The 20,682-nt window shown below is 42.7% G+C and overlaps 2 protein-coding genes across 4 annotated transcripts; both read left to right on the forward strand.

Annotated features, from left to right (window-relative positions):
* The first annotated feature begins 1,938 nt into the window (after positions 1 to 1,938).
* ARL6IP1 (ADP ribosylation factor like GTPase 6 interacting protein 1) lies at positions 1,939 to 10,119 on the forward strand. Of its 2 annotated transcripts, XM_060078541.1 has the most exons (6): positions 1,939 to 2,070; positions 4,273 to 4,406; positions 4,838 to 4,957; positions 7,351 to 7,468; positions 8,076 to 8,160; positions 8,602 to 10,119. In XM_060078541.1, exons 1-6 carry the CDS (start codon positions 2,035 to 2,037, stop codon positions 8,718 to 8,720), a joined length of 612 nt encoding a protein of 203 aa, XP_059934524.1. In that variant the 5' UTR covers positions 1,939 to 2,034; the 3' UTR covers positions 8,721 to 10,119. The 2 variants fall into 2 exon arrangements, with proteins under 2 accessions (XP_059934524.1, XP_059934525.1); XM_060078542.1 differs by lacking the exon at positions 4,838 to 4,957.
* Positions 10,120 to 13,673: 3,554 nt separating this feature from the next.
* Positions 13,674 to 19,553, forward strand: RPS15A (ribosomal protein S15a). Of its 2 annotated transcripts, none has more exons than XM_060078130.1 (5): positions 13,674 to 13,693; positions 14,787 to 14,924; positions 15,402 to 15,481; positions 18,156 to 18,241; positions 19,403 to 19,553. In XM_060078130.1, the coding sequence occupies exons 2-5, from the start codon at positions 14,792 to 14,794 to the stop codon at positions 19,494 to 19,496; spliced, it is 393 nt and encodes a 130-aa protein (XP_059934113.1). In that variant the 5' UTR covers positions 13,674 to 13,693; positions 14,787 to 14,791; the 3' UTR covers positions 19,497 to 19,553. The 2 variants fall into 2 exon arrangements, with proteins under 2 accessions (XP_059934113.1, XP_059934112.1); XM_060078129.1 differs by lacking the exon at positions 13,674 to 13,693 and adding an exon at positions 13,949 to 14,038.
* The last annotated feature ends 1,129 nt before the right edge of the window (positions 19,554 to 20,682 follow it).

The following is a 20,682-nucleotide window of genomic DNA, read 5'->3' on the forward strand; positions in this document are numbered from 1 at the left end:
GGCACATTCTGCAGCAAAACCTGATTTCCCAAAGTACACGGGGCGGTTTTTAAAGTCTAATAACCCTACACCCTGTCCTTTGGAAGAGGGCGTTGCTGTGCCTGTGGCGAGATCTCGCACTCAGCGCTCCGTATATGCACTCACTGTGTGGCTGCCGACTGACTGGGACCTCCTTTTGATTTCCTTTGGAATAGGTAGTGGAGGGCCTGCTCCTCAGAGGTCACAACTTTCAAATCTCCCAAAACCGGCTGTCCAACTGCCTGCATTTTACCTACATAACCTGTTTTGCCCCAACATTCCCTGAAGTGGCAGTTTATTGAAGAGTCCCCTTTCCTTGCAAAGGCTTTTTTTTTTTTTTTTACCCCCCTGAATTGTTTATACCTGAACAGATGCTTTATTTCTTTTCAAAGTTCCATGGCAAATTTCACACCTTTTTAATGAAATTCACAGTGCTCCGGTCCCCCTGGTTTTCTTAGGGGGCAGCATGTGGTCTGTAGCCGTGTTGGCTCACATTTCTTTATGTCTTCCCTGAAATCTTATGAACTTGGTAGTAATTTAAGGAATGCTTTTAAAATAAACTCGAGGGCTTCCCTTCCCTTCCCTGGTGGCGCAGTGGTTGAGAGTCCGCCTGCCGATGCAGGGGACACGGGTTCGTGCCCCGGTCCGGGAAGATGCCACATGCCGCGGAGCAGCTGGGCCCGTGAGCCATGGCCGCTGAGCCTGCGCGTCCGGAGGCAACGGGAGAGGCCACAGCAGTGAGAGACCCGCGTACCGCTAAATAAATAAATAAATAATAAACAGACAAACTCGATGGCATAATATAGATGACTATAAAAGGGTAAAAGGCTGGAAGTTAAAAGCTACGGTAAGTTTTCCTGAAAGAGACATCTAACCAGGTTAACATTTGGCATTTTGTTTGTATTCAGTAATGAAAATGTTAACGCATTTTGAAATCCTGGAGAGAAACATGTAGAACTGTCTCACATAGTTCATCTAATTCTTAAATTGCAATAAATTCCACTCTTATGAGAGGGTTTACATCTTTCCTTAGCATGGCCTTAGTAAGAAAGGATCTGTCAAAACCAGTCCCTTTTTGGAGGGGGAGCTCGTAGTTTAAGTGAAGTGCCCCACAAAGAATTTCCCCAAAGAACCCATGAAAATAAGCCAATTTTATAAGTCGGTGCATTTTTCACAAGTTCTTAAACTATGCCCAGATTTCCACACCCTCTCCGCCGCCCCCGCCCCTCCATCAAACTAAGGCCTTACTCCTAATGGGTAGGGAAGGAAAAATTGCACAAAATCTACATAAATGGCCCCTTTCACTTGTAATCAAAACCTCCTGAGATGGGCACGAGTCCGCGAGTTCACATATCTGGGTCTAAGCTGCTCAGCGGCCTGGCTAGGGCTGGCAGAGCAGGTATTAGAAGAAAGGCGGGCTGACTAGGGGCACAGCCAGGGTCACGGCCACCGTCTGGGTCGGGAAGAAGATCCCAGCCAGCCAGCCTCCTTAATCACAATGCGGTTAGCGTCACATGCCCATCTCTGCCCTCCGCCTGATATTGGGTGTCATATTTCCTTGAGGACTAAATTCCAGAGAGGCACCTTAGCTGCTTTGAGGTTTCCCGGAAGAGTCCGAGAGCCACCATGGCGGCCCGCCCTGGGGATACTAAGGCTATACCAGGCCCCGGCCAGGGGCAGTTGAACCGATTCCGAAAGGCCTGGGCGGGGCGTAGCACATCTCCTGGGTGCTGATTGGTTACTCCGTGTCCCCGCCCCCTCGGCCCCGGCGTGGTCTCACTCTCCTTTGATCTGGGTTTCAAGACAAGCGCTGAGCAGCGGTTGGTCCGGCCCGCTTAAGCGTGATCTCGATTTGCCCAATGAGGAGCGAGCTTCGCGGGTTGTGTCGGGAAAGGCAGCTGGCCTATATAAGCGTCCTGCTGGGCGTGCCTTCTCGCTGGGGTTGTCGTGAGTGCCTCTGAGGAAGGCAGGCTTTTGGGGGCGTCTTACGCTCGCTGAGGGGCCACCTCGGGAACAATGGCGGAAGGAGATAATCGCAGCACCAACCTGCTGGTGAGTCCCAGCTCTCCGTCGCGAGGGAACCGAGCGGGGCCTCCGGACTTCGGTGCGCTGCGGCCTCGTTCCTATTACCCGCCGCGGGCCCGGCCCTCCTCTCCGTTCCCAGGTGCAGGCGACGACGCCTGCCCTTTGGGCTTCTTGGGTAACCTCTGCTTGGCGGTCACTAGTCGTGTCGACTCCTAACATCCCCTGGGGAAGGTGCACGACGGGGCGAGGAGGGCGCGTGATCATTCACCGCGAATAGGGTTTTAGGAGGAAGCGGGAGAAGGGGGGCTGTGGCCAGCCTGGGGTGCAGTCCTTGGCAGAGGGCCGCGAGGGGCTCGTCGAGCGCTTTTGCGGCCCAGACCCCAGCCGTATCTGGGATTCCCCGTCTTTGATCTTAACCAGGATGTCCGTTCGCCCTTTTCCCCTAATACTTGGGCAGGGGTGGAGGGTCAAAGGGCTGCTGCCGAGAATTTCTTTTAGAGCTGGCACAGCTTTAAAACGGCAGGGAGGCTACGAGCTCGCCGCTGGGAACTGGAGGTAGGATCCAGCTGGAGGGACAGTGGGAGGTTCTGGCGTTTGTCTGGGCGAGGGTGGGGGGTGTCCCAGGACGATTTTAGAGTAAGCAGGGGTCGGAGGGAACTGCAGTAAGATTGTATCACAGGCAGACAGTTTTAACCTCAGCTCGAATCCCCCCCTCAGGATCTAGGTAAAAACGAGAGAAGTCCGTCCATCTTCTCAGTTGCCTTTCCCCAGGAAAAAGCATGCTACTCACCACCAGAACAACAGTGAATAGAGAAACCAAATAATTTAATTTTGACTTTTGATTTTCCAAGAGCTCAGGTGCTAACGAATTAAGTGACTTTGCAGGGCAGTTTTGATTGTGCGTGATTTTCATTTTGCATTGGTTTTTAGATATGCATGACCTCTGCCCCCTTACATGCACACACACACACACACCCCTTTTCTATGGTTAGCCTAGTGAGCCCCAGCCAGGTTCCTTTTAAGAGTTGATCGTTGCCCAAGTTCACACAGCTATTGAAACAACAACAATCCTGGCCTGGAGCTCGGCTGCTCTTTCCACAGAGCAGTGTGACTTAATTTAAGGAGAACAAGGCCTTTGGCCTTGGATTTGCTGGATTCAGATCTGTAAACCTCTGTGTATCTCAGTTTCCACATTTGTAAAATGAGGATAGTAATGACACCTTCCTTTCAGCTTGTTGGGAGGAGTAATTAAAGTATAAGCATATAATATATTTAGCAGAGCTTCTGCCACGTGGTAATCTCTTATTTAACTATATTAAGCATGGTATATAAAGTCGGAAACATTGAGGTCACCTAAGTGTCAGTGTGACACAGATAACATCTTTGTCAAGATTAAGCTGCCCTGTCTCCTGTCATTTGCATATTTCCCTGTGATAACAGTTATAAGGACACATGGGTTTCCTGTTCCAAGTTTTTTTTCTCTACCAAAATCAGCTTAAGGGCTTTTTGCCACATTAGCTCATCTGAGAAGTCTACTTGTAGCTGATGGTCAAATTTGCAGAGAAATTTGAAGTCTAACCAAAATGTCCTGATAAGTGTAAGAAGCATTTTATTGAGATATATTGGGCTTAATATGCCTTTTATAATTTTGTAAAAGCACAGTAGTTTTCCTTAATTGTGCAGATGATGCCAACATCTAAATGATTTCATTGCACAAAGAGCTATTTTGGAAATTGAATGCTGTTCAGGAAGAGGCTTTCCTAATGGATTCAGAAGTAGGGGGCTAAATCAATGAAATGACAAAACAACAGACCGGTTGTAACTACCTGAAATGAGAAACTTTAAGTGATCCAATTTTATACTCAGGGCGCTGCCACTTAGTAGTGCATGGCTTTGGGAAAGTCCATTCTGAGCTCGCTTTCTTTAATTGTAAAATGGCTCTGATTATCCCTATCTTAAGGGGTCTATAAGGATTATGTTACATAATGCATATAAAAGAGTAGCCCAGTGCTTGGACTTGGAAAGTGAGCATTAAATGATAATTTTTTTCCCCATTGATTTCTGTCTTTGGTTTCAAAATTGCGTTTTTCTAAGAAACTAATTTGTTTAAGGTAGTGATTTGTAAGAGTCGTTTTACATACCTGGTGCCTTAGAAGAATTTAACTCTCTAGGAGCCACAGAAATGTTGAGATTAGTAGAATGATCGCTTTAAATGTTACTCATATGTAGGCTGCAGAGACTGCAAATCTGGAAGAGCAGCTGCAAGGATGGGGAGAAGTGATGCTGATGGCAGATAAAGTCCTCCGATGGGAAAGAGCCTGGTTTCCACCTGCCATCATGGGTGTGGTTTCTTTGGTGTTTCTGTAAGTGAGCTATTAAATTTCTGTAGATTGTGCTTGTTACTCCTAAAGGGCTCAGGTTCCATTTATGGAAGTGCCTGAATCTGTAAAGAATGCCTTTGCTTAGAGGCGTTTGCCTAGTTTTCAGAATTTGTAGTACTTTGTAAACTCAGTAACCAAGGTATTTGAATAAAAATGTGGCTCACACTTTTTGGCCTTAGGACCCTTTACACTCCTAAAAAATGTTGAGGATTCCAGAGCCTTTGCTTCGTCATGTTTACGTTAACCGTTACAGCTGTGATGTCATGAAGCTTCCGGAAAACTACTTGTGAGAAAATTAGAATAAAAAAGGCGAATAACATCTTTGAGAACCAGAGGACTAGGAGAATAAACCTCTTCAGCTAGGACTAATGAGGACTATGTTTTTCTAACCTTTATTTTTTTTTTTTAAACAGGACTATCTACTATCTAGATCCATCCGTTCTGTCAGGTGTTTCCTGTTTTGTTATGTTTTTGTGCTTGGCTGACTACCTTGTTCCCATTCTAGCGCCTAGAATTTTTGGCTCCAATAAATGGTAGGTGAAATAATGATGTGGCAGTCTAATTTCTGAGAAGTTACTGCGCCTGGTGGCTACGACTAGTGTGTTGTAATTAAGCACAGAGAATTGTCTTAACCATCAGATGGCTAGGGGTTAGATTTATCGTTTGATGTAAGGAATTTCTTAGCTGATTCAGATATAAATCACAAACTTCCAGTACTTATATCTCCATAGTTCTTTTATACTCTAGCATTTAATTTGACTTTTTTTTCTTCCTAGACCTTTTTATTGAAGTGAGGCTTTTTTAGGTAATGTTTTATCAAGGATTGCAGACCTCATAATGGGCTTTCCATAAAAGTAGTATGTCTACTTTTACATCTTTTCCATTGATATTTAAGATATTATAATATTAATTTCACCAGTTACTTTTGAATGAATATGAAAACAGTAACGTAGATTTTTTTTGCCTGTTCATTTAGCAACTATTTATTGAATGTCTACTTTTCTATTAGGCAGACTCTTCTGGGTGCTGTGAAATATTTTGACTTTTAAGATTCATCTTGGGACTTCCCTGGTGGTCCAGTGGTTAAGACTTCGCCTTCCAATGCAGGGGGTGCGTGATCAATCCCTGGTCGGGAGGGGCCAAAACATAAAACAGAAGCAATATTGTGACAAATTCAATAAAGACTTAAAAAAAAAAGAAAAAGATTGATCTTGTGTTTCACGTTGAGACCTTGAGGTAGTGCAGTGGAGGTTAGCAAAAGTGCTTTAGAATACGTTCAAGCTGTATATATAAGTGGGTTGTTGATTGCATTTATACCACTCTTTGAATGGGTTACTTATGAGTTCCCAAGATAAGTGGCTGTGGATCCTGTTAAAGTATTTTTTAACTTCCTTCTGGAATGTTTCATTTCTCTTTTGATCCAAATAGTGAGCAAAACTAGATATAGGAATGGATTTTTTTCTCCTAGCTGCTATTCTCCCTTGGTTGTTTATTTTAATTTCATTGGTAGTCTACTTGTGCCTGTAGTTTGTCGTTCTCCTGATAATAGCAAATTATAAAATAAATAAAAATAAGAATTTTAAATGTAGGGTTTGCTTAAGTTATGGGATAATTAAGCATTTTTGTATTGAAATAAAGATGTCTCTGCCATAGCACAATGGTTAGTGTTAGGAAATGTGCTTTGAATTGTTTTTCATTGTGCTGCTGTTTGGGGGGCAAGTTTGTAACTATACAATGTAACAATGTAACAGAATCAACCTCAGACCCTGACTTTATTAGCCAGATAACATTCTAATCTGCTAATTCATAACTCCTGGAGAAAAATTTTCAGAAGTAAGCTCTTGAAGTTTTGTGGTAATCAGTATGTGACTCAGTCTTATCTACAGAGTGATTGTGTTTTTTGACCTTTATGAGGAAGGAAGAACACTGTTGCCTAGCCACAGTCCAGCCTTGACTATGGGCAGCATACGAGGTCTGATTATTTATAAGAAGTTCCAGGGCTCAGTAGAAGCCCTTCTACTGTATCTGTCACTGCAGATTTATAGGGACAAGGACTAGAGGAGAGAAAGCAACACATCTCCAGCATAGGGCTTACTTTTTATAGCAGCCATTACGTCTGTATAGCAAAGACAGTACAAAGGCAAAATTTCTGTAAAAAATCAGAACCCAAAATACATTATAAACTACAAAGGGCTTTTTGGAGGATCTTTTTGTATTCTTACTGCTGTTTTGTTTGTGATTATATTTTCCCTCAATGGGACTAAATTTATAAGGAATTTGGATTTGAGCTCCTTGTGGCTGCCTAGGCCTCAAATGTATGAAGCCCAGTGGATGGTATTGTGCTTTGAATGCTAGTAGTTATTATCTTACTGACGAGTGCTTAAATATAACTGTTTGGTTGAAACTTCACATCTTCCTCAAAATAATGGGACTCTGATGGGTCACCACCCAGGATTCATTGGGATCTGCAAAATAATATAGGAATAGGGAAATTAATTCATACTGATTTCTGCATGGCTCATAGTAGTCATGAGTTTTTTGTTACTATCATTGACCAAATTTGGCTTTAGAACCATAGATACCATTACTTTGTACACACACATGTGTCTTTATGTTAAAACTTATTCCTGTGCTATGAAAGGAGTCTTTTTTGCTATGCTGAGCAGCTTGTAGGATATAGTTCTCCGACCAGGTTTTGAACCCAGGCCCTCTGCAGTGAGAGCACAGAGTCCTAACCACTGGACCACCAGGGAATTCCCAAAAGGAGTCTTAATGGTTTAAGAACTTTTTCTATAAGATAATGGTGAATCATTGTTGTTTTTATTTAGATTTTCTTTAGAAGATAGTTTCTGAAATTTGAGAGGACGGTGTATTTCTGTTTACTGTTAAGATTTGCCTATAGTAAAAGGGAAGATTCTTTTCCTAGGACCACTGAGCAACAGCAGAGATTCCATGAAATTTGCAGCAATCTAGTAAAAACTCGACGCAGAGCTGTGGGCTGGTGGAAACGCCTCTTTACGCTAAAGGAAGAAAAGCCTAAAATGGTACTTTTTTGGTTTTGACTTATTTAAGTAAAGCAACATTTTAAGATTGAGTCAATTTTTGCTTCATTGTAGTGTAAAGCCTTTTTGCTTTACTCTAGTTGTAGTTTGATGTTTATCATTATCTGTTGGTTTAACTCCTCTGAGTACATTCATAAATATTTATCTGTATTAGACTAAAAGTTAAAATTACATTTTGCATTCAATTTTTATTCTTGTAGAGGTGAATTTTTTTTATTTACTGAATAATAATCTTTTATTTACTGAAATAAATGTAAAAGACATATACTTAGGAAGCACTTGTTCTCTTTTCTCTTAGCTTCACTTGAGGTTACTATGTGAAGTTATTAATTGCAAAAGTAGTTAACTTACAAACTACTTAATTTACATACAGAATTATAGTTATTCTAGGAGAGAATGTATGTAAATTCTATAAAGTAGACCTAGGGAGTTTTCTATGGGTTTTATATAATATATAGATACTAAATATTTTTAAAGAAAAGTGGGAATAAAAACTGAGTTATTTTCCAGTCTTTGAAACAACCTACTAAAGTTTCGCTTCTTAGTCTGTTTCTAGGAGTTGATAAATTCTTGTTATTTTCATTATTAGTACTTCATGACCATGATCATTTCTCTTGCTGCGGTTGCTTGGGTGGGACAGCAAGTCCACAACCTCCTTCTCACCTACCTGATAGGTAAGTCTTTGAGGAAAAACTGCAGGTACATCCTGGCCAGTAAAGTCTAACTGGAATTTAGTAAACAATATGTTCCTGCTCCCTGAGTTCCAGGCAGCGATTAAGGAACTGTGTGAGTATGGAAAGATGACTAAATCCCAGGTCCTTGTTTTCAGTGAGTTTGTGGTCTTATCGGAAGTTAAGACAAAGAACTAATAACCAAGGTAGAAAGTAATGTGCAAGAGGTAAAAATAAGCAGTATGTCTTATCTGAGGTTGGGAGGTATGAAGCAGAAGCTTCTGGGGATAAATACCAATGGAAATAATGGATTTCATGTTACTTCCTCCCATTAGAGTGTGTAATAGTCTGAAGAACTACCTTCTATAAAATGTTAGAATTTTTGGGAAGTTAATTGCTGCCTTTGTAATTTTATTTTGTTTTGTTTTTGTTTTTAATTTTAAGTGACTTTCTTACTCTTGCTTCCTGGACTAAACCAACATGGAATCATTTCGAAGTACATTGGAATGGCCAAAAGAGAGATAAACAAGCTTCTCAAACAAAAAGAAAAGAAAAATGAATAATACATCTGCTTTATTCAGTGTGATTAATGGTGTACACGTTGTCCTTGGGGACAGTGTCTGTTATGCTGTCTGGATACTAAAATGTTACAGATGTAGCTCTTTGCTGTCCCTCATTCTGCCCTTAGTGAGTAGAAATTCTGACTTGCCAAGTAAGGCTTTATGCCCAGTGTCTTCATGGGTGTGTTCTCATCAGCTGGCCTTATATGGACAACTCATTCATCATTTCCACTTGTCTTGGTTTTTCTCACCCAGGGTTAATTGAACTCTTACTTTTAAAATAATATAGTGGTGAACTTCATCCTTTAGTACAGTTAACAGTGGCCTGGGATAACTGTTCAAGTTGATCTTTGCTTTAGCTGGATACAAGATAGTGGTCTGTGACTACAGGAAGCTGGTTCTACTGTCTACTTTCACAGTCTGCTTAAACAACTGTCTGGCTTCCTGAATATAGAAACCAAATTTACCACTTCTGATGAAGAGACCAGTTAAGATTCATTCCTCATTCTGTTTCGATACTGTGGGAGAAGAATCCTCATGGAATAAAATGAAAGTAATTCCATGGCTTAGTATGTGTTGGCTTCCCCCTTGTGCAGAATTTAGCAATTTGTTGGAAGCATTGATCCTTTCTCCCAGATGGGTAATCTGACAGGCTTAGAACTCTTGTTCCCGTGCACTTAAACTTGAAGTTAGTACATCCTTAAGGGCTTTTTAGTAGCAGGCTTACGCAAGATGGTATTTAGGATTTTTAGAATACTTTTAATTTCAGATTTTCAGCTAAATGAAACTAAAGTACATAATAGGTTAAGAGTCATGTCTATGACCTTCACTCCAAGATCAGCTAATAAAGAACAAAACTCATCCTGTGTTTAGTCAAGATTCATTTCAGTAGAAAATCCTACTAATTTTTCAAGACCAGAATAAGCCTTTAAAGGTAAGCCTCAAGATTCTCATTTTATGGTAACACTGGCTGCTTTTGGTCCCCATAGATGGAGTAGTTGAAATCTGTAGGAATGAACCTCTGAGGGCTGGAAATGTGACATATTTGGGAACAATTCTTAAACTGATTAACTAGCTGTAATATAGTTTTGTGAATTTATTGCACTGATGCTGTAAAACCTGGACCTTGTGGTGTATCTGTTCCTAAATAAGTGTTGTTTTCTCCCCTTCAGTATTGCTGTAAACAGTGGCACCCATGTAGCATATGTTTGACTTTTCTTTTTTAATGTTTCGTATACAAACTACCGTAATTTACCTGTTTCCTCATTGTAAATAAGCTTGTTTTCTTAGATTTTTGTGTATATGTGTGTTCTACCAATTAACTACTTTTGCAGTTTTAATCCGGTATTATTTCTTCTACTTTGTTTTGTGTAAAAGGGGAAAAATAAAAAAGCTGGAATCCCTCGTGTCCTTTCTTTCTAGCTTAGCCAGTACAACATTTACATGATCGGATTTATGTACCCAATTAATGAACTACCCTGTGTGATCATTACATGGCTATAAGGTGCTCTTTAAGAACAAAATGAAATAAAAGGTTTAAATTTATTCATTCAGTAAACATCCAGGCACCACCCTAGATGGAAAAGGAGATACAATGAATAATTGATGGCCAAAGGTGATGTGTGAGAGGGCCTGGTTGGAAGAATAGGCAGGGAGCCATGCAGGAGAGAGTGCCTGCCAAGGCACCTGTGTGCCCTAGGTCCTAGCTCGGAATTCAGTACCGGAGCTGCTCAGTAAATAATCGGTGGGTGACTTTTGTCTGCACTTAGAATTTTTTTTTTTTTTTTTTTTTTTTTTTTGCGGTATGCGGGCCTCTCACTGTCGTGGCCTCTCCCGTTGCGGAGCACAGGCTCCGGACGCGCAGGCCCAGCGGCCATGGCTCACGGGCCCAGCCGCTCCGCGGCATATGGGATCCTCCCAGATCGGGGCACGAACCCGTATGCCCTGCATCGGCAGGCGGACTCTCAACCACTGCGCCACCAGGGAGGCCCTGCACTTAGAATTTTTAAAAAAATAGAGCCCCAGTTGGATATTTTATCATTAGGCCTTACTATCTATACATAGTGGATCCTGGGGAAAGATTCAATGTCAAATTAAATCTCTTGCTCCCCCTCTCCCCAAAGTGTGTGGATCCTTCCTTGGACCCTCCTGGGGGCTTGATGATGTCCAGAACAGGGAAGTCTCAACCCAGTCACCCAGTCACCATAGGTCTCCTGGTCACTGGATGCTCTGAAATGCTGGTCTTCCACATGCAGCTATGATTACTCCCCAGGCCAGCTTGGCTACTCCTGTGCCAGCTCTGGCCACAGCACAGGTCCCTTTTCAACTCTTGCCTTTGCACCACCTCTGGCAGAGGTCCTATCATTCCAGAATTCACAGGATGACAAGAGGCAATGTATACATGGCCCTCCCGCTCCATTTCCACCCTAATACCCTTTTCCCAGTTCCAACCCAACCATTCTGAGATTTCTGTCCATCTTTATATGCCCTCCTAGCTCTTAATATCTATAGGCCGGCCACACACCCTTCCTGATGTTTCAGGATCCCAAAACCCCACAAGTAATTTAGTAGCTTAGACAAGTTATAAGTGACCACTTTTTTGTTTTGATTTTTTAACCTAGAGCAAAATTTGGAGACTGAGTTAAGATTGAATTTCGTTTGCTCCCTCATTTGTGAAGTGGAGATAATAGTACAGATCTCACGGGGACATTATGTAATTGCATGTGTTGTTTTGAGGATTCAGTTAATCTACAGGAGGCACTTAGTGGCAGTTAGGAATTAGTAGTTGTTAGCACCCTTCACGACACTGATCAAATGGCACTTCTCTGTGAAAGCTTTAGCAACTTTCCAGGCCACCTCTCTGTTCTCACAGCACTTCATATTGGCGTCCTATATGGCACATTGCCCAGTATTGTGCTGTTATTTAGAGATCTGTCCTGCTAGGATCTGTACCTCTTAAGGGCAAGAACTGATATTTTTGTCCTCTCACCTGGTACAACACCTGGCAGGCACATGGTAGGCACTCATTAGATATTTCCTGAATGAAGGGATGAATGAATGAATGAAATGTATAAAGAGAGAGTGGGTGGTACTAATTTTCTATTTATGGTAAGGCTCTTGAAGGAAAGTGGATTTATTCACTTCCCACTGTTGCTAAGGCCCTCAATTAAGGTGAGCACCACATTTTTTGTCAACAGAATGTGGTAAGTGTACAGGGAACCAGTTCTTAAAGGAAATGTTCATTAGAAAAGCAAATGTCCTTTTGTAAATGTAAGTAACAACCAGAGATTTCTATATCCCTGAGATGTTCAAACTGGGAGCTTAGCTCTCCTCAATGTTCACCTGGGATTTGAGAAGCATTGGGGGTGGGGGAGGTGGGCTGTGATGCTAATCACAAATCGCTGACTGAGCATGCACGCTCCCGGGTTTTATGTGTCTCTTTTATCTGGATTATTTCATTTACCCTCATAGCAACTTAAGCTGATTGGTGTATCATCCCCATTTTGCAAATGGGAAACTGATTTGCCCATTCATTTATTCATCGAATACATATCAACCGCCTACTATGTACCAGATGACTTTTCTAGAAGCTGTGGGTACAGCGGTGAACAAAACCAACCAAATCCCTGCTTGCTTAATGGAGACAGATGATAAGTACACTTCCAATATTTCAGCTGGTAAGTGCTGTGGAGAAAAATTAAGCGGGGCAATGGGGTTGGGGGGAATGGGGAGAAGGTTGTATGAGTGTGTGATTGAATAGAGACCTGAGGAAAGGGAGTGGGGAGCAAGTCTCGGGGATAAACGGGGGGAGGAATACTCAAGTTAAAGGGAAAAGCAAATGCAAAGGCCTTGAGGCAGAGTATGCTTGGTGTATCTGAAGAAAAGCAAGCCAGGGGCGAAAGTTGGGGGGATGATTTTCCTAGGCAAGGAGGCAGGTGTGCAGGTCAGGGAGGACCTTGTAAGTTTTGGTAAGGAATTTGGATTTTACTGAGGGTGCTAGGAACCCTTGGAGAGTGCAAGGTCTGACTTAAGTTTTAAAACGATCATTCTGGCGGCCAAGTGGGAAACACAAGGAAGGTTAAGAAGGGAGGGTAAGGGTGACAGCAGAGACGAGAGAAGTCTATGGCGGAAGTTTCAGATGTTGGGTATCTAGCCTGAGGTTACTCAGCCCCGGAGAGGGCGGAGCCAGAATGCACTCCCTTCCAGGCCGCCAGACCCCCGGGCTTCAAGCCGTACCTACTGAGCATTTATTTACTACGTGCCAGACATTTTGCGAGCCCTTTGTCACCATTATCTCATCTGACCCTTGCAATAACCTTTAAGAGGCTGAGCGTTTATTTTGAAACATTTGTGGCTTTCTTCCAAACTGTGTATCTCAGAACTCGAAAGCAAAGTCTGGAACTCCTGTAAATTTCTAATATTTAGGGAGAGTCAAAAAGGAAGCACCGATTAAAAAATATATTTTTGACTGTATGAAAAAGTAATCTACACGTTTCAAAAAACAAAACTAAATTGTATTGGGAGAAAAGCAAGTCTACCATCCCAGTTCCTAACGCCCTTCCCAGAGGCATTTACCGATTTCTTGTGGGTCCTTCTAGAGATACTGTAAATACGCAAGTATCAAAATTCATTTTAAATGGTGAACAGTTACTGCAATAAAAATTTGCAAATATCTAGGCCCTTGTCAGTTTTTGACTTTTACGGATTAGATGCTAGAAGGGAGTCGAACCTATGCTAACGCCGCACCTCCACCAGCTAGCTCCCCAGGGCCTCGCCTGGTTGTTCGACTCCATCGACTCTCTACTGCCCACCCGTGAGGAGGCTCCGCCCCTCACCAGCCTCCTTCCACTAGGCAATTCATTTTTTATTTTTTTTTGTTTTTGGCGGTCCTTTGAAAGTCTCGCGATAGCCCGACCGCTTCCCATAATTCCGTGCACTCGCCCCTCCCAACTTCTTTCCGCCATCTTTCCGTGCCGGTGAGTGTCTCTCTGTGAACGGCCTAGTATCATCCGTCGGCTATCGGTGCCATCCTATGGTCTAGGACTGGGCTTCGGTGCCCTGCGAGGATGCCGGAGACCTCCTGGGCCGGGGATACTATCCTTGCGGGGGTCTGGGCAGGCGGAGGGGGGAGTCCTGCCCGGTCGCCCCATGCTCTGCACTCTGGGGAGCCCGGCCTGTGGGGCGCAGGCCGCAGCCCCGCCGGGACCCGGAGCTTTCGACCGTCAGGGGGCAGTCCTGCCTCTTTCGGCGGCGCCAGGACCTCCCATTAGTGGTCGAGGCAGCTCCTTGGCTCCGAGAAGCATCGGGGAGCCGTAGCCTTGGTGAGCCGTGCAGCTTCCCATTACTTCGGCCGCGCCGGGAGCTTAGGAGACAGAGGGCCCTCAGGAGGGAAAACTGGATCCTGCCTGGGGTGGCGGTTTGCTGGGAACGAACTTGGGTCGTCTGGGCTCCAGGTTTTCCCCTCACTTTGTTGAGCTTGAGGAAGCAGGTTGGATCCCTGCTGTCGTCATTTGAGGCATGCCTCTATCCTTAGCTTTCAAAACTATTAAAGTTCGTGCCCACTGTGATAGAGTCCATTCTGGTGCATGTGAAATGTTTCTGCTTACCAGTGTGCCACGATTGCTGTTGGGCATAATTTTAGATGGCACAAGGACGGGCGTTTAATTTGAATAGTTACGGGTGTTAGGTGAGAGTTGAGTAGTATCTTTTGGGTGTTAGGACAAGGCTGACACCGAGTCAGTTGGTTTAAAGGACAGTGTTAATAAATAGTACACATGCTGCTGGATTCCAGAAGTTTGGAAAATACTGCTGGTGATCATCAGTTCCCGTTCTGAATAACTGACCTACCATGGCTGGTATTTTCATTTGATTAATGAAATAATCAAATGAATTATTTGATTCGACATAGTCGACATATTCCTCTGGGTATCCTGGGGAACTAGGCTGCTTAGAAATGGGGAAACTTCCTCATGATAGAGGCAGAAAGGAAAGGATGTGTTCGCAGTGGAATGATTGGGTGCCTTTTAATGGCAATGCCAATAAAACCCCTGTTTTGTCTTCCCTGAACAGCCATAATGGTGCGCATGAATGTCCTGGCTGATGCTCTCAAGAGTATCAACAATGCCGAAAAGAGAGGCAAACGCCAGGTTCTTATTAGGCCGTGCTCCAAAGTCATCGTCAGGTTTCTCACTGTGATGATGAAGCATGGTAAGTGTCTTGCTGTTTATTATGTTTTGAGGTAAACATGTTACAGAATGGGTCCTGTAGAAGTTAGCTGTTGGAGAGATGTGGGAAGATGGGGGAACAAGGTGGCAGTCATACATGGGAACTAATGCAATTGATTGGGGCTGTGGACAGGGTAGTTCTGGACAAATGATGCTGTTCAAGAAATACTGAGTAGGGTAGAACTGTTGAAAGGAGGAGAAAGTTTGGCAGCTAAAATGGCTTTTCTTTGTGTAACATTGCAGCTGCAACATGTCACTGAAAGGGCTCTGAACCTAAGAGCTCCTTGGGATGGAAAGGAGGATTGTTTTGTCTTGGGCACGAGGTAGCCTTTGGGAGTGGGAAGCCGTGAAAAGGCAAGGAGGAAATAATCCCCTTTTTAAAAGTTCAGGGTGGATTGTTTTGGGTGTTGCCCCCTAAATTTTAAAAATTATTTTTAATACGGTCACTTGTGTTCTTTAGGTTACATTGGCGAATTTGAAATCATCGATGATCACAGGGCTGGGAAAATTGTTGTGAACCTCACAGGCAGGCTAAATAAGGTAAGAATTGATTATCTTCCACGTTTAAGAACCTTCAGAATGGTCTAACAAGGTGTTCCATGTTATAATTGCCCTTGTAGAAACAGATAATTTGCTTGCTTAAGGTTAAAAAGATGAGGGATTGATTAAAATCGTTAATTTTTATATATGACCTTTTACTGCGTTTGTTCTCCAGGTAGAATTGTGAGTTAACCTAGTGTTTGTGGAGTAGAAGGTATCTGAAGGGAGATGCGGGAGGGTTGGGTGAAAATGAACAACCGATGATACTGGTGTTTGAATCTTGGGTGGCTCAAGGCCACTAGTCCTGACAATGTAAATAACTTTTGGTCCTTCGTCTCACTTGGTGATTGTTGGGTATTTTGAACAGAGAGCATGGGATTCTCTAACTATTAATATTTCTGTTCTTGCTGACATAGGCTGAATGTACGTCTTTGAGGTCTCTTCTCCCTGTAGGCATAATCTACTGAATCTATTTGATTCTTTTGACTTTGTGGTTTAACTGATTCCATGTATTTTGGGGGCAGGTATCTGTCTATAAGCAAGTTGGGGGTCTCTAAGCTGCTACCCTGCTTTCTGTGTTCAGGTTTGTAGCTTTCGTATTTTCAAGGGGGTCCAACAGAGTGGGGCACACGGGCCAAGAAAGTGAGTGGTTAGTGACAGGGGCCAGATGTGTTGATAAGGTTATTTCCTGGACCAACAATTCCTATTTTACAGAGTTGGTTCCTTACATAGTGAATTTGCTTCTTGTGTGGATACTTAGTGTCAGATGAAAACTACTGGATTTGAAGCCTTTGAAGAATTTTTGAAGGGAATTTTGGGCCTATGTCTTGTTTTGTTCTATTGTAGCCATTAGACTCCATTCCTACGGAAGGATTTGGATTCACTTTTTCACTCTGACCCTCACAGTGTTCTTGAAGTACAAGAGGGCGTGTCTTTTTTCCCGTTTTTAGGAGTTAGGAAGCTGAGAGCTGAGTCCTGCTCGAGGTCTCAGTAAACTGTGGAAGAGCTGGTTCCAGTATATAGTTTAAAGCTGTCCTGCAGCAGCTTTTGTTGATGTTAAAAAAGCAAAACCAAAAAAACTTAGTTGGAGAAGTGCCCTGTACCACATTTCTCTTGAACTACACGTAATAGCTTGAGAAATAAGTTTGAACAGAGTATTTCCCAAATGGAACTCATTTGTGGCATCCTTGTTCTGTGGTATACTAGTTTAGAAAATCCTGGCTAACAGGTAGTTGAAATCCAGGCCCTGCCACACTAAAGTGTTGGAATTAGTTTTTGGTTTCTCAGTTGCAGCTTTCTTACTTTATAAGACATTTTTGCCTCAGTTTCCTTCATGCAGGAGATAGATGTACCTTATTGTGGAAATGTAATGCAGCTGGGAAGTAAGGTAGTGTTTAAAGATTATAGATTAAGAAAATTCTTGCCTTGATTGTATCCTCTTAAGATTCATCTGCTTTGGGAGCAGCTGTGCTGGAGTTCTGCTAGCTGAATGGAAGGGATTTTTGCGGCTGGAATAAAGCAAGCCTGGGTGTGGTAGTGTAGAGGCCTCAGAAAGGTCTTTCACTGTAGCTTACTTGGGTTTTCCCTATTCCTATCCCTGTATTGCTTTCATCCAGTGTGGGATTGCCCTTGACAGTCAAGTGATATTTGCAGCTGATAAGGTGATGTTATAAAAAGGAGAACCTGAGTGGGCTTCCTGCCATGGGGCAGTTGGGCATGACAGGTCCATTTTCAGTTTCTGTGGGTTCAGATCTGTCTAGGGAAGTGTACCAGCTCCAAAGACTTCACTAAGTTCTAATCTCATAGCCTCTTTTAGTTTACAGTTAAGCATCTTGGAATCTTGAATGGTGCTTATGTGGATGTGCACACACAACTTTCTGTCTGCTCTCTTAGCCCTCTGAAGGTACTAATCCTGAGTGTTCTCACATGATCATTTCTTGTGTGTAAACAGGAGGCTTCCTGCTTTGATTTGTTTTTTTTTTTTAAGTGTTCTAGTGATTTGTAGAGTTGGTGGTATGAGCAGAGGGCGGGGTCACATTTAGCTCTAATTAACTAAAGAGCATTTTAGTACCCTCATTTTCCACCCAGTTGGATCTAGTCATAGACCTTGTGTGAACCCACGGATAGATTCATGTAGCCTGTTAGTGGATATTTGAAATTTTATTGTGTTTTATGGTTTAGGTATGATGGATTGTAGTGCCGTGGCTCTTAGCTCTCACTTTGGAGGATAGTTGTTGCTGTGTCATCTCTCCCCACCCAACACTGCCGTAGCATGCAGGTGGGATAACTCTTTACCTCTTTCTGCCTTCTATACATTTTGCTAGATTAGTAGGGCTTGACTATAATTGATTTGTCTAAGACTTGAGTTCTGTAAAATCTGGTCATCTGTGCTGAGACAGCTCTGCGGGCCGTAGGAATGCCCGCTGGTGGTGTCTTGGTGTTCTCCCTCTTCTGTTGACGTTTTCAATAGTTTGCTTTTTCTTCCTAAGTAGGTATAGTCTTAATTAAGTGTGTTTTTCAAATGGCATTTATATCAAAGATTGTACAAAATAGTTACCCATTAAATGTTGAGTCGGTTGGGTTATATGACAATTCAATTATAAATGCATTTTAATGTTACTCTTTTTCTGTTATTGGTGAAGTGTGAACAGCGTTTTCTGTTATGTTTTTACAGTGTGGAGTGATCAGCCCCAGGTTTGATGTGCAACTCAAAGATCTAGAAAAATGGCAGAATAACCTGCTCCCGTCCCGTCAGTTTGGGTGAGTCAATTTTCTGTATTTAAAAGTTAATGCTGTGGATCTCTGTGATGCAGTTTGACTTGAGCTTTTTTTTTTAACTTAATAGCAGTAGCCGTTGTCTCCGTTTCCATCCCTGACTCAAGGATTAGCTCCTGTGTTGCTATACTTCATGTGTTAGGCTCTAGTTTCTGAGAGGCGTGGGAGAGCTGAGGCTGGCTGAGAGACAGCAGAATTGTGTGCCCTTTAATGTTTGCTCTTTTGGCTCAGTGCATATAGTTCATGTATGTTCACTGTGAATCCCCTCCTATGGCCAGAATGACTTCTCAACCATTGGCCTCTGGGGAAACTCGATTTGAAAATCTTCCTGCTCAGTAAGAGACTGAGTTCAAATCCTGGTTTTTCTGCTTTAAATCTGTGAGGCCTTGGGCAAGTCATAGCCTTGATTTTTTCATCTTAAAAATGGTAGTAATTCTCTTGTAAGTTACAGTATCACCTGATTTAGTTCTGGTAAAGCACTTTAAGATCTGACACAGTAAGTGCTTATCTGTTTGTGGTTAAGAACTTAAACCCACGGTCATGTTTGGTGATGCTGAATTTACTCCCACTTCGTGGTTGCCGTATAACAGGTATAGTGTTATGAGCGAGTCATTTCTGATTGTAGTTATGATACTAATTTTAATGCCTCCCAATTGGCATACCTTCTGTGTCTTACGTTGATCCCCATAGTAACCCATGAGGTAGCTAGGCCAGGTGGGATGCCCTTTGTCCAAATAACTCTGTGTACAGTAGCTTTCCTGTGATCGTACACACAGTAAGTGGCAGAAACAATTCAGTCAGTTCTTTAATGCTTTAGACTGCATGTCTCCTTGAGAGCAGAAAGTGACACTTTGAAATTAAAGGAGTTCCAGTCTTTCCTCTTAGGTAACATTGCTTCTCGTTGTTAGCTGAGGCCAGGGCTGTATGTGTATAGCTGATATCTCTGGGTTTGGGTCTTTGGTTCTAGGAACCGTGCCTGTGTACTGCCAGCCTGTGGAGGCAGCATAAGTCTGTGTGTCCATTATGGGAAGGCATCTTAAGCATTGATAAATGTTGGAGTTTTTCTGTACCAGAAAGTAGCTCTGTGTTGAACATTCTTAGGAAAAACTTACCAGCTTTTTTTTTTTTTTTTTAAACTTTCCATAGTTTCATTGTACTGACAACCTCAGCTGGCATCATGGACCATGAAGAAGCAAGACGAAAACACACAGGAGGGAAAATCCTTGGATTCTTTTTCTAGGGATGTAATACATACATGCAAATAAAATGGCCTCAGAGGACTCTGGTGCTTCCCTCAGTCGTTTTGAACTTTGTACAGCAGAGTAGCAAGAGCGTCTGCGGGAGTGTACAGCCTTTGTGTTAATTGGTGAATGCTGTTTCCTTGACGTAGAAGAAAGTTTTGACTTGGGATAACTTTCGCCATCACCCTTGTGGCTCACCAGAGGAGGGCATGTCTGGCCCTGGATGGTTGACTCTGGGTTGGGGTCCAGGTGGTGAAGCTGTCCCTTTCTGGAGTCTTACATTAACCCTGGAAGGAGTGGTGCCTTTCCTATTTTTAGCTTGACAGAATACACATTTCAAGCCCTAAAAATATGATATGGTTGTAGTTGATTATGTAATTGCTCATAAGGAAGCAGATAACTAGATCCCCACAGCTCACTTAAGACTCATCTCAAAGTAAATTTGGATGGCATATCAGGGACATTTTAGCAATATGTGGTTATAAAATGTCATTTTTCCAAAACATGGCCCATCTTTTAAAAACTAGTTTTACTGTAAGCCTGTCACCAAGTATATTCTGGAATTGGGGAGAATTAGTTTCCTGGATCACTTGACCTGGGAAATGCTTGTAAAGAGCTCAGACATCAAAGAGAGGGCAGGGGTGGCTTCTGTGAAACAGGCCACAGCTCCACTCTCCCTTCTAAGAGTAGTGCTGTCCAGTACAGCTGTAACAAGAGCCACATGTGTAGTTAAGCCTTCTAGTAGCCACGTGAAGACAAGTAAAGAGAAACAGCTGGGATTGATTTTTTTTAAATAACATTTTGTGTTCAAAAGTTAAAATTTCAGCATATAATTGATGTGAAAAATGAATGGGATTTTGCTCTTCATGATGTCTTTGAAATGACGAACACTGTACATTTATTTACACCTAAAGCACATCTTAATTGGGACTAGCCTCTTTTCATAGCCACATGTGGCTGGTGTTCCATATTGGACAGCACAGTCTAGACTCTTGATTCTTGGTGGGTCTGGCCAAGGAGAAAGGACGCTTGGAAGAGATCCTGGGTATGTTATGTTACTGAGCACCTAGCCAGTTGTATTTTCCTGCATAGGAGTAGGGTGAATGGGGCAGCTCAGCCTTACAAAAAAGGACAGCAACTACTTTTCCTCAGTTGTCTGCTGGTCAAGTGGGCCAAAGTTAAAAA

This window comes from Mesoplodon densirostris, chromosome 16 (genome assembly GCF_025265405.1).
Source record: "Mesoplodon densirostris isolate mMesDen1 chromosome 16, mMesDen1 primary haplotype, whole genome shotgun sequence".
NCBI classification, from domain to species: Eukaryota; Metazoa; Chordata; class Mammalia; order Artiodactyla; family Ziphiidae; genus Mesoplodon; species Mesoplodon densirostris.

Bases quoted from the DNA above. Each gene is read 5' to 3' on its own strand.
- RPS15A (XM_060078130.1), top strand. From the start codon at position 14,792: ATGGTGCGCATGAATGTCCTGGCTGATGCTCTCAAGAGTATCAACAAT. The intron at 14,925-15,401 runs GTAAGTGTCTTG...TGTGTTCTTTAG, and splicing joins CACTGTGATGATGAAGCATG to GTTACATTGGCGAATTTGAA. The intron at 18,242-19,402 runs GTGAGTCAATTT...AACTTTCCATAG, and splicing joins CTCCCGTCCCGTCAGTTTGG to TTTCATTGTACTGACAACCT.
- ARL6IP1 (XM_060078541.1), top strand. From the start codon at position 2,035: ATGGCGGAAGGAGATAATCGCAGCACCAACCTGCTG. The intron at 4,407-4,837 runs GTAAGTGAGCTA...TTTTTTAAACAG, and splicing joins GTGGTTTCTTTGGTGTTTCT to GACTATCTACTATCTAGATC. The intron at 8,161-8,601 runs GTAAGTCTTTGA...TTTAATTTTAAG, and splicing joins CCTTCTCACCTACCTGATAG to TGACTTTCTTACTCTTGCTT.